Below are 15,858 nucleotides of genomic sequence, written 5' to 3'. Positions count from 1 at the left end.
ATTTGAAATGTTAAAAACTGAAATACATATTTTAACACAGTAGTTAGATATTAAAAAAATGGAAGTCACCAAAGACTGCACACTTGCATTGAAACATTTTTTAGATGGGGTGGCTATTCCATCACCTAGTGCTTACTGTACACACACTTTAAAACTGTAGTCTGTGGGAGCAGATTGTAAGAGAACATCTGTATTGTTGCTTTCTATCCAGGTTTCAGTTTTAAAAAAATCACATTTAATTAACTTGAGATCGTTTATTTGTCAGTGGCCTAATGTTGAGAAGGGGTCATTTAGAGCTAGAGGACCTGGGTTCTAAGACAAACTGAACGACTTACAACTGTGAGAAGGTACTGACATGTTGAGCGATTTACACAAGTGTGATGAGGTTAAGACCTGCCTCATCACTAAATCTGTAACACGTAGTAGACCATGTGTTAAAAATGTATATGTTTTAAATGTGTTTACCTGTTTCTGCTTGTCCCTCAGGTAGCGTGGTCAGGGGTGGAGAGGTCCATCCAACTTCCTTTTTTGTAGATGCCGAAGGGCCCTCGGTTGACTAGAAAAAGGGGGAGTGGGTGATCAAATATGGTACCTGTAGAGGAAAGAAGGGAACAGTTTGAATGAGTATGAGTATACTTACCGGTAAGATGAAATATATGTCATACGTATGTTTTTTTTAGGGATTAGATCTTAGGTATTAGGGTAATAGAAATTCGTTTTAAAGATGTACTACCTGAAAGTGGAGAATGGGTTGACTCAAGTTAATTAGGGGGCGGGGCCAAAACCTATAAAAGGCTGAGAAGGAGAGTCATTAGGGGGGTAGCTGGAGAGAGCTATCCTAGAGGGCTATGCAAACCTTAATTTACTGATTGCTGTGAAGTCAGTGTGTGGTACTCTAAGAAAACAGGCATATTGTTTTTCTTTTTTGTATGATCCTTTTTATTTATTTTTCTTTTGTTATTTTTGTGTGTGGAGTAAATAAAATAAATGTAAGCGCTTGGGGTGAAAATAATTTTGGAGTTTGGAGTGATCCTTGATTGGCGGACCCAGTTTCCTGTCCTTCCACTCAGTCCCGTGGGAACGGTTATTTCACTACCTAACAACAAGCTCTTTTAGTTCTAATTTAAGTACATAAAACAACTGATCAAATTTCAGGCACTACAAGCTTTCCAGTGGGTTTTCATCAGTTGTGGGGTTTATAGTTGGAGCTGTGTCAAAGTGTTATTTTCCAAACCCATTAATGGGAATGTGTTTGGAAGTGGTGGAGAGAATTGGGCAGGGGCTTTGGTGAGTCTCAGATTTTATCTGAAAACAACAGGATGGCAATGAAATATGCCTCTCCTCTCACTCTGGTGAAGTGCCGTGGAATTTAAATTTGTTGTGTGAAGCGCCTACGTGACCGAGCTGGCTCCTTCCGTTTGTATGAATAGTGGTTTGTTGAAGGGAAAAGTAGGGCTTGCCGAATGAAATCCTGACCCCAGATCTGTTCACTTGGTGGTCCTCAGGGTTGAACAGGTCTTTCCACCCCCAGAAGGGATTGAAGTGATCACATTAAATACATTAAACTCCTCACAGACTATGACCCAAGGATTCATGTCAGGACCCGAAGAACATGACTTTATATGGCTCGACACTTCCTGCCCCCAAGTGAATAAGAATATTTTTGAATGTTACAGATGCAGCTGAGTGTAGCATTAAGAGTCTTGCCCATAGAATTTTATTGGTGTGCCATTTTGTAATTCCCAGAGCAGGGTATAGAACCTCATTCAGGTGCATTTAAAGCAATACTGTTATAATACATTACCAATTACAGCCACAATACTGACATCTAGTAGATTTGGATGTGTCAGAGATTCTGTACCAAACATATTTCAAACATGGCTACCTACCCCTTTTTGGGGATAAATGGGATAAAAAAAGCAAGCTGACGTTTCATATTATTTGAACTGAACTTTGCAGAAAACATAAAAACCATAAACAGTAAACCATTTTATAAACATCAGTCCTCTAAAAATAAGCACGCTTCCCTCTAAAAACATTTGAGGGCACAATTACACTGTTTGTACCTTTGGCCCGAGAAGTGTCACTGATATTGTGTGTTTTTTGGGATATCCAGATATTCCTAGATTTTAATCTTGTTGGTGACAAAAAACTGTAATTTTAAACAGGTGTGTTTAATGCTCCTCTGATTAAACACAACAAGGGCCAGTTCTGACTGCTCCACTCTGCTCTCAAAAAAAAACAAGATTCTGAGAAACAATCTTGGAATAATGCGTTGTGAGGGTCAGCATGGTGGCGCCAGAGGTAGTGTCGCAGTCACACAGTTCCAGGGACCTGGAGGTTGTGAGCTTGAGTCCCGCTCCGGGTGACTGTCTGTGAGGAGTTGGTGTGTTCTCCCCGTGTCTGGGTGGGTTTCCTCCCACAGTCCAAAAACACACGTTGGTAGGTGGATTGGCAAGTCAAAAGTGTCCGTAGGAGTGAATGTATGTAAGTGTGTGTGTGTGTTGCCCTGTGAAGGACTGGCGCCCCTCCACGGTGTATTCCTGCCTTGTGCTCAATGATGCACTGACGTCATATCGTGTGGATGCGTTTAATAAATAACTCTGTTCACTTCACTGACTGCTTTTCACAACTCACTCATGGCGCACAGACTGTTAGTCTTTCTGTCTACATATTATAATAAATAATAACCAAAAAAGTGTTTCTCTACATATTCTGATTATATTCTCGAAATTATATAGACCTTTTTTTCTCAGAATTATTCAGAGAATATTCTCAGAATTCTGACTTTAATTTCGTAATCTGTTTTTTTTTTTTTTTTTTTTTTTTGTCATTTTCCCCCCAACGCCATGGCCCTAAAACTCAGTCGTAGATATGACAGTGTAGAGAGTCCATAGCAAATTTAATGTGCAATTCAGTCTGTTTAGCAGCAGTGTTTGATGACGCCTCCTCCTCATACTGAGTGGCCAACTGTGTGTTGTCAGTGGGAGAGGGCAAGTGCAAGTGACAATCAGAATTGAACTTTTAAGCCTCTTCTAATTAACCTGAAATATGGCACTGAGCTGAGGTCACAAAGACTGCTCCAGCAGCTCTCAACAAGCAGTGAGATTACAACAAGATATGTCTTGTGATTTTGTGTTACCTCTTTATGTTGTTTGGTCTTACATTTTTCAAGACTGCCTATTTTCCTGCACGTTTTTGGAGTCTCTGGACCACCGTATATTGGATGATTCTGTGTTTTTTGTGCCTTGGGTGGGATTGTTCCTACCGCCTGAACCCTGTCTCAAGCAGTGCCTCTCTTCATGAACACATGGCTGGGACTATTGTTCCTTCTGGTTTTAATTTTCACAAACCCACTCATTTCCGTGAAGTCCTTTATGGTCTTTATAAAATACACTGGACCGAAAGAGATATGAACACATTGTGAGAATGATCTTAAAACATAATTATGCATTTGGCAGACGCTTTTATCCAAAGCGACTTACAAAAGAGGATCTAACATTCAAACTACAGCACAATTTATACAAATTACCTTTGTGGAGTGTAATATACCAGGAAGTAATAAGTGCATTAAAGAAAGACTTTCAGTGCAAGAGATACTCCCGGAAGAGCTGGGTCTTCAAGGATTTCTTGAATGCGGAGGGGGTTTCTGTTGCTCTGATCGTGCTTGGAAGCTCGTTCCACTAGCGTGGTACCAGAGATGAGAATAGCCTCGACTGACCTGTAGGGGAGGTTGGCCGTGTTAGTTGGCGCTCCTTTGAGGAACGGAGAGGGCGGGCACTAACATATGGTTTTAAGAGTCTATTGAGGTAGATGGGAGCAGAGCCAGTGAATACTCTGAAGGCCATCATTAGTGATTTAAATTTGATGCGAGCAGCTAAGGGTAGCCAATGCAGCTCAACTAATAGAGGCGTGACATGTGCTCTTTTAGGCTGGTTGAAAACCAGGCATGCTGCAGCATTCTGGATCATCTGTAGTGGTCTATCCCAATTATCACCACATAAGGATAATGCAAAAGAAAGAAAGGAGGTTGGGTATTAAATTTATTTGGTAAATAGCTGCTGCCCTCCATTGTGGGTTATATGTTAAATAATACAAAGATAAATATTGACGTTGTGTTTCTTGTCTTTAGAGCATTGCATTGTTGAAATAGAATGAACAGAAAATCTCTCAAAGCATGTAAACCAGTGATAATACAATCACTCAATCAATGTATTTAATAACATAACATCAAGACTTATTATTTTCCTGTTATAAAATTAACAAAGGAATCTACAGTGCACTGACCAACTGACTGACCGATTTCACTGCTTCCCTCTGCATTGTTCTTTTGCATTGCATTGTTCCATTTGCATTTGCACCAGTGTTTTCTTTGGAAGACCACTTCTGCCCCTAATATATACAAATTTATTAAGTCATATAAATCAGCAATGTTTCTCAAACTGACTTTCTAATATTTAAGATTTTACGATTTTAATATTGTGATTTATATCTCATTAGTTTAACTTGTCGTCTCATAATGATAGCGTACAATCTCATAGTGATAACTTGGCATTTAATATTAATTATGGGATTGATAATTTATAATCAAGAGATAGTGAGGCATACTTACAAGAGGCCCTTAATATTTAATTGGAAGTAATTAATTGTCATGAAAAAGATTTAATAATTTAATTATAAGAATAATGATCATGATCATATTCTCATTAGTCTAAGAAATTAATTAGTGATACTTTTTTTTTTTTTTTGCGAAGTGGCAGAAATGAACTTCCACAGTTCACACAAAAGCCCTTTTACTGAAGAGAACAGAACTGTGCCCTAATAGGACTGGAACTTCCTTCCCATATTGTGAGAGTTTTAGCCTAAATGTCACAGACAGTAGATTCATTCATTCATTCATTATCTGTAACCGCTTATCCAGTTCAGGGTCGCGGTGGGTCCAGAGCCTACCTGGAATCATTGGGCGCAAGGCGGGAATACACCCTGGAGGGGGCGCCAGTCCTTCACAGGGCAAAACAGACACACACACACATTCACTCACACACTCACACCTACGGACACTTTGGAGTCGCCAATCCACCTACCAACGTGTGGGTTTTTTTTTGGACTGTGGGAGGAAACCGGAGCCCCCGCAGGAAACCCACACAGACATAGGGAGAACACACCAACTCCTCACAGACAGTCACCCGGAGCAGGAATCGAACCCACAACCTCCAGGCCCCTGGAGCTGTGTGACAGACAGTAGATAAAAGAGAAATTTACTTCCAGTCATAAATTGTAAAGTGTCTGATCTTCATTTTTTCTCAATGGCCCACTTATCCACTCCTCCTATTTCTTCAGTAAAAGTAGCATTTTTTTTGTTTTTTTGCATTGTTGTTGCTTCGGTACCTCTCGCAGAGCTGGGTTAGTTTTTCCCTGAGGAGGTTCTGTAATTGAGCTGATCACTGACAAGATCCAACTTTGATCTGCGATGCGCGTGTTTTTTTTTTTACGGTCTTAAACTATTTTCACATATAAACTCCACCAAGTGTCCAGAGAATGAGTTCTGAACATTTTCCAGAGATGCTGTTTCACACATGTAGCATGCAGACAGAGATTTTCTATGTTACACACATTCTCACAGCTGGAAATGTTCCAGCTTTAGGTTTGGAACATGAGAAGTCTCTTGGAAATTATCTGCTCTATTCACAAAAAAGCTCACTCAGACAGAACCTGGACTTCTTCCTGCCAGCGCAGCGTAGTATAAAATCCGGGTAATGTCCAGTATGAACGGTTAGGACATTTGTGTTCGCTCATACAGCTCCTCTGGGTAATGTCCGGAAAAGTTCTGGGTTACCGTACATTGACAGTAATTAGTGTGGAGTGGCTTCTATCCACGATGAACCTTCACTGTGACTGAATCTGCAGGGGATGTGGTTTCTGCAGTCTGACAGTAACACGCAGTTCCTCAGAACCCAGCAACCAATGAAATCCCACAGACTGTTTTACAGAACCTCCTCTGGACAAACTTATACAGCTCAATCAAAATAGTGCTTAACTCATCTACACTCTCATTTATGGTCACTCATTCATTCACTACGGCATCAGAGTAAGGCCAAGTAGTTTGGGAATCACAGAGCAGAATCCATAACTAAGAAACCTGAATGTGACTTCGATACATCAGTCATTTGTTCAGGAGCTAGTGACTCACTAATTCATGCCCTCACATCACATCAAAGCCAAACGTCAAGTGAGAAACTCTTTGGCCTGAAAATAAGACATTAAAATGCAACCTCATTATATATGAATTCAAATACAAAATGGATGGACAAATATGAGAACAGATTTGATTTGGAAACATTGTGTTTATCACACTATATATCTCCCATTAACTATAACTACATCCTTTTTTTTGGAGTGGGGAGTGTTTTCTAAAACATTTTTGGCATTATTCTGATGCTGCACATTCACTCTCTCACGCAAACACCCTCTGATTTTCCTTCTTCTTGTTCAGAGCTGTTTTTTCTCCAGGGATTGTCCAGTAGGTTCTGAGCTCAGCACGGTCATGAGGTCGATCAATGCCCGTCTAATCTCAGATCCAAACCTGTGAGAGTCCTGAGAACACAAACATAACACATAAATGGGATCAATTCAGTTTTACACTTTGATCATCTTGATAAACACTTTTGTAATAATGGCAGGGTTAAGAGAAACTTAATTGTGGACCAACATCCTGGATCCCAGGTTTAAGCAGTTATTCTGGACGTATTCCCACTGTTTCCGAGGTATAAGGAGTTGTGTTTTACAGAACTGCAGCTCGTTTGTAAAAACAGGAAAAACTAATGCCAGGAAAGTGGCCAAGACACAGTTCTCCACTTCAGCAGCAAATTTAACTCTTTAGATGGACACAGAGCATGTTAATAAAGTTTCATTCATTCAAGTTCAAGGTTGCAGTGGACACGGGGACAACACACCAAACTCCTCACAGACAGTCACCCGGAGCGGGACTTGAACCCACAACCTCCAGGACCCTGGAGCTGTGTGACTGCGACACTACCTGCTGCACCACTGTGCGCCCTTTCTTTCTTTTTCTTTCTTTCTTTCATTCATTCATTCATTATCTGCAAGCGCTAATCTAGTTCAGGGTCGCGGTGGGTCCAGAGTCTACCTGGAATCATTGAGCGCAAGGCAGGAATACACCCTGGAGGGAGCGCCAGTCCTTCACAGGGCAACACTCACACATTCACTCAAACCTACGGACACTTTTGGGTCACCTATCCACCTACCATCGTGTGTTTTTGGACTGTGGGGGGAAACCGGAGCACCCGGAGGAAACCCATGTGGACATGGGGAGAACACACCAACTCCTCACAGACTGTGCGCCCTTAATAAAGGTAAAAATCTGATTCCTACTTGATGGTATCTGATAGAATGTGGTGGGTCTGTGTCCCTGTTATCTATATGATTTTAATCAAAAAAGGGAAAACCGAGAATGGGTAATGCCTCGGAATCCGATATCTGATTTGAAAACAAAAGAAAACTGGAAGGAAATAGAAACAGGACAATGCTCCATGCGTGAGCTTTCTGAGGCTCCTGAGGTTCACTGATAACCCTATCTGAGCCATAGAAAACATCCTGTATATTTTACCACCCTTAAATTATTTAAAATTTTTGTGTTGAATTTTTGGCAATGACTATGGAACTTTCTTTCCTTCCTTCCTACCTTCCATTCACCCATCGGCACACTCTCACTGCGTACAGAGTTGCAGCTCAGTGGGATGGCTCTGAACCATACTTGGAAAACAGAGTACTGGATATTTCACAGAAATATCTGCGAAATGTCTCCGGACTGTGGGGACGAACAAGGTTTTAAGAAATACTGACATAGTTAACTCATGCCATTTTAAACCAAAGTTTCCTCACATCCCTTTTTAAAGAAAACCCCCTTTCTTTCCCATAATCATGAGACACAATGACAGATACTGCTGTGTCATCTTTTGGTTGTGTCTATATTGATCTCAGAGTGTGGATTCAGAGTCGTTCTAGTAAGCAGCAGCTCTGTGAACATTGAGAGCCCAGAAGAGGTACAAATAAATGTGGGTATGTGCTCACTGCCTTTAGTGCAGTAGTGTGTGTGTTTGTGTGTGTGTTCACTGTTATGTATTGTTAAATGAGGAAGACATTTCTGTTCCCTATACAACATCCACAGAAAACGTCAGAGAATTGTATTATTCCCTTGTTTTTCTCCTTTCTATTTTCAAATCAGAAATCAGCTAATAGGTTATTTCCCCATTGTAAAGGCTCATGTCTTACTTTGCCTTTTCTTGTACTGTTTTAAAAATGAATATTTTATTTAAAATATTTAAATAAATATTTAAATATTTTATTTAAAATCAAAGGCAAAATTTTACATCAACCCCATTTCTGAAGCTGTGTGTGGTGAAAGATGCTCAGTGACACTCACAGCTGTGTGTGTGGTGAAAGATGCTCAGTGACACAGCTGTGTGTGTGTGGTGAAAGATGCACAGTGACACTCACAGCTGTGTGTGTGTGGTGAAAGATGCACAGTGACACTCACAGCTGTGTGTGTGTGGTGAAAGATGCACAGTGACACTCACAGCTGTGTGTGTGTGGTGAAAGATGCACAGTGACACTCACAGCTGTGTGTGTGTGGTGAAAGATGCACAGTGACACTCACAGCTGTGTGTGTGTGGTGAAAGATGCTCAGTGACACTCACAGCTGTGTGTGTGTGGTGAAAGATGCTCAGTGACACTCACAGCTGTGTGTGTGTGCTGAAAGATGCTCAGTGACACTCACAGCTGTGTGTGTGTGGTGAAAGATGCTCAGTGACACTCACAGCTGTGTGTGTGTGGTGAAAGATGCACAGTGACACTCACAGCTGTGTGTGTGGTGAAAGATGCTCAGTGACACTCACAGCTGTGTGTGTGTGGTGAAAGATGCACAGTGACACTCACAGCTGTGTGTGTGGTGAAAGACGCTCAGTGACACTCACAGCTGTGTGTGTGGTCAAAGACGCTCAGTGATACTCACAGCTGTGTGTGTGGTCAAAGACGCTCAGTGATACTCACAGCTGTGTGTGTGGTCAAAGATGCACAGCGACACTCACAGCTGTGTGTGTGGTCAAAGATGCACAGCGACACTCACAGCTGTGTGTGTGGTGAAAGATGCACAGCGACACTCACAGCTGTGTGTGTGGTCAAAGACGCTCTTTGATACTCACACCTGTGTGTGTGGTCAAAGACGCTCTTTGATACTCACAGCTGTGTGTGTGGTCAAAGATGCTCAGTGATACTCACAGCTGTGTGTGTGGTCAAAGATGCACAGCGACACTCACAGCTGTGTGTGTGGTGAAAGATGCACAGTGACGCTCACAGCTGTGTGTGTGTGGTGAAAGATGCACAGTGACGCTCACAGCTGTGTGTGTGTGGTGAAAGATGCACAGTGACACTCACAGCTGTGTGTGTGTGGTGAAAGATGCACAGTGACACTCACAGCTGTGTGTGTGTGTGGTGAAAGATGCACAGTGACACTCACAGCTGTGTGTGTGGTGAAAGATGCACAGTGACACTCACAGCTGTGTGTGTGGTGAAAGATGCTCAGTGACACTCACAGCTGTGTGTGTGTGGTGAAAGATGCACAGTGACACTCACAGCTGTGTGTGTGTGGTGAAAGATGCACAGTGACACTCACAGCTGTGTGTGTGTGGTGAAAGATGCACAGTGACACTCACAGCTGTGTGTGTGGTGAAAGATGCACAGTGACACTCACAGCTGTGTGTGGTCAAAGATGCACAGTGATACTCACAACTGTGTGTGTGGTCAAAGACGCTCTTTGATACTCACAGCTGTGTGTGTGGTCAAAGATGCTCAGTGATACTCACAGCTGTGTGTGTGGTGAAAGATGCTCAGTGACCCTTACAGCTGTGTGTGTGATGAAAGATGTTCAGTGATACTCATAACAGTGTGTGGTGATAGATGCTCAGTGATACTCACAGTGTCTTTGCAGGAGTGTTTGCAGGACACATGGAAGTTGACCATGTTTTCACCAACGATAATGTAAGACACGCCGTACCCATCATCAGCCACCTGTCAAACAAAAGCGAACCGTTTTAGCTAAGACTGGATTTATTACTGACCGAAAAACCCTGAATATAAACTACAGTCCAAATTTTGGAATTCTGTCTATGTGAAGCCCTTTTTGTCGCTGGAACGCTTCCTAAAAAATCCTAATTCGATGCTGGTGCTCTGCAGAACACTGACAGATAATTCACAGTTGTAACGTTCTTGCCCTGATCTTTGTTCCTGTTAGAGCTGGGTGATATGGCCAAAAATGTTATTACAATACATTTTTCTATATTGATCAATCTCAATATTTAGCACAATATTAACATTTTGTCACACTGTGACATCCTTCTAAAAATGTAGACTTAATACACCAAATGTTCATTACATACAATATAAATTTAGCCCAAAATAGTAAGGAAATGTGTGTTTGGTAGACTATTTCTTTGTTGTAACAATGCTTCTTGACAATAAATCTTATACAGCTGGAAAGCCTGTTTATTTCCCTTGTGGGGAAACGGTGCCAGATTTGTGAAGAACATGCATTTGTGGGATGAGCAGTAGAGCTGAGTATGTGGGATGCACCCATGACAAATTGGCCAAATCCTATCTGCCAAAGCCAAACAGCTTATTCTGCCATTGATTTGTTTGGTGTTTGGTAGTAGACTGGATGATTGAAGTTTGAAGAAACAAGACACATTGGCAATTTAACACTTTATTCATTTAACAAACAGGAGCCTCAGTAGCGTGTGGAAGACCCATACACAGCCACAGCAGCCTGGCATCTCTTCCTCATGCTGGTCACCAGCCTGGTTACACACTGGACTGTTTCTCATTCTTCAACCAGCATTTGTCACAACTCAGCCAACATGGTTGTGTGGGTCACTCTGGCACGAAGAGCATGCCCAAGCTGATCCCACAAGTGTTCAATGGGGTTGAGGTCAGGAGCTGGCAGGCCATCCCATCCTCTCCACTCCCAAATTCTGGAGGTAATCTCTGATAAACCCCGCTCTGTGGGGGTGAGCATTGTCATCTTGGAGGAGTTCGGTCCCAGACTGAAGAAATATGGGATTGCCGCTGGTTGCAGAATTTCATCTCAATATCTCTCTGCATTGAGATTGCCTCCAATGATGACAAGCCTTGTTTTTCCAGTGAGGGAGATGCCGCCCCACACCATCACACAAAATAAGCTGTTTCCTTATTAGTTGTACTTAGTGTTAGTTGTACACTGTTAATACCACTATGATTTTATTATTGTTGTTTTCATATTAATAACTTCTCTCAATTAATAACTCCTTCTCTCCTGATTATGGCGACCGTGGAGGAACGATCTCTCTCCAGGCTCAGCACGGAGATCGAGCAGTTGGGCCACCGAATTCAGCGTCTCCTGGAGAAGCAGACGGAGCTCCAGCGGGAGAAGACGAGGCTCGAGGCCGCCTGCGATGCCTCCTACGTGGCCGTTGGCACGCCAGCTCCTCCGTCGTGGCAGCTCCCCGGGACGGCCATCTTCACTCCAGCCCCGAGCTGAGAGCGTCAGCGTGGGCATGGGAAACCGAGGTCGTCTCCCCCTCTACCACAGCCAGTCTTCATCTCTACTAACCGGTTTGAGGTGCTCAGCTCCTGGCTCTCACCTGCACTGGAACCGGCACCGAGAGCTAAACAGGGCAGTGTTCTTATCATCGGCGACTCTATAGTCAGACATTTAAGAGTCTCAGGCACAAAAAGTAACACTACTGTGTCCTGTCTTCCAGGAGCTTGTGTCCTGGATGTTGCCAGGCAACTTCCCTCGGGGCAGCGGCAGCGTCAGGACCTCGGCACCGTCGTTCTCCATGTGGGGTCGAACGACACTTCCGCCCGCCGCAGCGAGGTCCTGAAGGAGCACTACCGTTCACTTCTGGATACCGCTCGGAAGAAGACGGACGCCAGGATCGTCGTCTCCGGCCCCCTACCCACCTACAGACGAGGATGTGAGGCATACCCTAGTCATCTAGGTTCTGCAGTTCTCTCTGGGAACATCGAGGATGTTCTTCGCCAGGCTTGACTAACCCCACCCACCAGCACAAACCAGGCAAGTAGATTACACAGCGAACAGGTAAGTGATTTTAAGGATACACTTACAGATAATGGTCATTTGTTTGCCCACAGTAAGGGTATATCTACAAAGCTTGCTCTAAGAAATATAAAAATTTGTTACAGTATCAAGATTGTGTCTGTCCCCCGAATCAAACTTAAACCCAGAAAATATCAAACAGCGTGCCCCAATAACCTAATCACTATTAAACCATCAGAAACAGAGGGTAGTATCATCCCCACAGACCTAAAGTTTGGCCTACTCAATATAAGAGCACTTAACTCTAAAGCAGTCATTATACATGAAATAATAATGGATCAGAAACTTGATGTTTTATGCCTTACTGAAACTTGGGTCAGAAATGATGAATATTTAGCACTAAATCAAGCCACTCCTACAGGCTATAAATATGTACACAGCCCCAGACTGACAGGCAAAGGGGGTGGATTATGTATAATTTACAAAAATAATTTAATTATTAACCAAAAACATGGTTACAACTGTACTTCCTTCGAAATTATATACATTAACATAATTAACCCCGCCACAAATAAGAACACAATCTCCTTATTAAACATTTCTAGACCACCAGGACCCTATTCAGAATTTATAAAATAATTTGGTGAACTAGCTGCTAATTTAGCAGTGTCCTGTGATAAGTTAATAATTGTAGGAGACTTTAACATTCATTTTGAGAAAAGTGATGATCCCCTAAAAAAAGGCGTTCACATCAATCATAGATTCTGTTGGTTTCACACAAAACGTATCAGGTCCTACTTATTATTGTAATCACACACTAGACTTGGTTTTGACCCTGGGCACGAACATAAAAAACCTAAATATTCTCCCTCAGTCTTCCACGGTCTCATACCACTACCTAATTTCATATGAACAGAGTTTAGATGTTACAAAATTTACATGCCCACAGTATTATCTAAAGCGCTCACTATCCCCATCTACAGCCCCTAAATTTACTGAAAACATCACTAATTTATTGACCTCAGTCAGTAGTCCAGCAGACCCACTGGAGCTGGACAGACTAACGGACTACTTAGATAACACACTTCGATCAACTTTAGATAGTGTAGCACCACTTAAGCGTAAAAAGCTACAACAGAAAAAACTCGCTCCCTGGTATAATGAAAAAACACTCACCTTAAAACAAAACGTAAGGAAATTAGATGAATAAAGTGAAAGTATTTCACTGTGCCTGGAAAGACAGCCTTATCCAATATAGAAGGGCACTCGTCAATGCACGTTCAGCACATCTGTCCTCACTGATTGAAAATAATAAAGACAATCCTAGAGCACTCTTTAATGTAATCTCTAAACTTACAAACAATCGGGCAGCTACTGAGCCACAGATCCCAGCCATTCACACCAGCAATGCTTTTATGGACTTTTTTAACAATAAGATTGAAAATATTAGACAAACAATAAATACCATATTACTAAATCCAGCCTGTCTGTCATCTGGTGTGGATGATATAGAACAAAACATAAAAGAAAGACTAGAGGACTTTGACCCACTACCACAGCTAGAACTGGAGAAAATCATCTACTCGTCAAATTGTACGACCTGCACACTTGATGCAATACCAACAAAACTATTTAAAGAAGTATTACCAGTCATAATCAATCCCATTTTAACAATCATAAATTCGTCCCTTAGACTGGGTCACATACCCAAAGCATTTAAACTAGCAGTTATTAAACCCCTGATCAAGAAACCAAATCTTGATCCTAGTGTACTATCCAATTACAGACCCATCTCTAACCTTTCCTTCATATCCAAGATCATAAAAAAAGTTGTGGCCAACAACTTAGGTCATACTTGCATAAGAATAACATATGAAAAATTTCAATCTGGTTTTAGGCCACACCATAGCACCAAAACGGCTTTAGTTAAGATAACAAACTACCTTCTTCTCGCCTCTGATCGAGGCTGCGTATCCATGCTAGTTCTACTAGACCTCAGTGCAGCTTTCGATACAATTGATCATACTATTCTGCTAGAAAGATTAAAAAACATGGTTGGAATAACAGGAACAGCCCTATCATGGTTTAAGTCTTACCTCACAGATCGCTATCAGTTTGTAAACATAAATAATGTTTCTTCTATTCATACAAAAATGAGATTTGGAGTTCCCCAAGGCTCCATTTTAGGACCTTTACTTTTCATATTATACATGCTGCCACTTGGCAGAGTTATTAGCAGGCATGGCATTACCTTCCACAGTTACGCAGATGACACAGTTATACATATCAGCCAAACCAGATGACAAACCTACACTAAAGAATATGGAGGACTGTGTTAAAGAAGTGAAGCATTGGATGTCATACAATTTCCTTCTGCTAAACGGCGACAAAACCGAGGTTCTCCTTCTAGGTCCAAAACCTGCTATAAATAAGGTATCAGACTTAATACATAATTTTGACTTCACTGTTCTCCCGAGCTCATCAGCTAAAAATCTGGGTGTTATAATTGATTCTGATCTATCATTTGATCCGCATATAGATAACATCACAAAAACAGCTTTCCTACATCTTCGAAACCTCGCTAAGTTAAGAAACTCCTTATACCTCCCAGATGCAGAAAAATTAGTTCACGCTTTTATTTCATCAAGATTAGATTATTGCAATGCACTTTTATCAGGATGCTCCAGCAGAAACTTGAGTAAACTCCAGTTAATTCAAAATGCTGCAGCCAGGGTCCTCAATAAAACTAGAAAATTTGATCATATCAGCCCAGTCTTATCGGCCCTTCACTGGCTTCCAGTTAAATTCTGTATTGATTACAAAATTCTTTTACTCACGTATAAATCCCTACATCTCGCCCCTGAATACTTGCAAGACCTCATCACACACTATGAACCACCAAGACTACTCAGATCTCAGGGCGCCGGCCTCTTACTACTACGCAGAATTCATAAGACTTCAGCGTGGGGTAAAGCCTTCCCCTACAAAGCCCATCAGCTCTGGAACAATCTTCCAGCTAGTGTTCGGGACGCAGACACAGTCAATATGTTTAAGTCTAGGCTCAAAACACACTTGTTCAGTTTAGCCTTTGGCAACTAACCTCTGTCTAGTTTAAGGTTGTCATTTCAGGAACTTATGGACATGGAGAATCAGGGTAAACCCGGATGATGTGCTCACAATTTCTCTTGTTTGGAGCAAAAGGATGTCTTTGCCTGAGCTCCTTCTGGTTTCCCTCCTCCCAGTCTGTTACAGTCAGATCCGTCACTACACTAATGAAAATATTCACATGCTCTTATTCTCTGCTGCACTCAACTAAACTAACTGCTTCCCTTTACTGTTTTCTGAGAAAATGGTGGCCCACTGATGGAAGATTGTTTGCTGGATTCTCCTGCGGCCCAGACCTCACCTTATTATTATTACGTAGCATAATGACACTTCATTGGTGATGAGTTAAAATTCAATCTATAGTTTGATCAGAGGAGGATGGGTCCCCTTTGTGAGTCTTGGTTCCTCCCAAGGTTTCTTCCTCCAGCCTCGAGGGAGTTTTTCCTTGCCACTGTCGCCTTCGGCTTGCTTGCATTGGGCTTTGATTTAAATGTTCTGTTTTGAAACTGTGAAGCTGCTTTGTGACAACGTCAGTTGTAAAAGGCGCTATACAAATAAATTTGATTTGGCAAATTTTTCATGGGCCCAACTTACATACTCAGCTCTATTGTTCATCCCACAAATACATGTTCCTTACCAAA

The 15,858-nt window shown here is 41.9% G+C and overlaps 2 protein-coding genes across 4 annotated transcripts in view; both read right to left on the bottom strand.

Annotated features, from left to right (window-relative positions):
- The window catches only part of LOC136664979 (uncharacterized), a 36,776-nt gene extending 36,181 nt beyond the window's left edge, over positions 1 to 595 (bottom strand). The window contains exon 1 of the mRNA XM_066642512.1: positions 466 to 595. The gene's annotated coding sequence lies outside the window, so the exon portion shown is untranslated. The remainder of the gene's footprint in view (positions 1 to 465) is intronic.
- A 3,414-nt stretch (positions 596 to 4,009) lies between these two features.
- Positions 4,010 to 15,858, bottom strand: part of cpt1a2b (carnitine palmitoyltransferase 1A2b) — a 52,278-nt gene continuing 40,429 nt past the window's right edge. For all 3 annotated transcript variants that reach the window (XM_066643106.1, XM_066643108.1, XM_066643107.1), the window contains exons 18-19: positions 9,994 to 10,086; positions 4,010 to 6,594 (exon numbers count right to left, since the gene is read on the bottom strand). In XM_066643106.1, the coding sequence (XP_066499203.1) occupies positions 6,490 to 6,594; positions 9,994 to 10,086 (198 nt within the window). In that variant the 3' untranslated portion in view covers positions 4,010 to 6,489. The remainder of the gene's footprint in view (positions 6,595 to 9,993; positions 10,087 to 15,858) is intronic.

Source organism: Hoplias malabaricus, chromosome 13 (assembly GCF_029633855.1).
Source record: "Hoplias malabaricus isolate fHopMal1 chromosome 13, fHopMal1.hap1, whole genome shotgun sequence".
Lineage (NCBI taxonomy): Eukaryota > Metazoa > Chordata > Actinopteri > Characiformes > Erythrinidae > Hoplias > Hoplias malabaricus.
The sequence above is the reverse complement of the archived record's forward strand: the minus strand, read 5'-3'. Positions and strand labels throughout refer to the sequence as shown.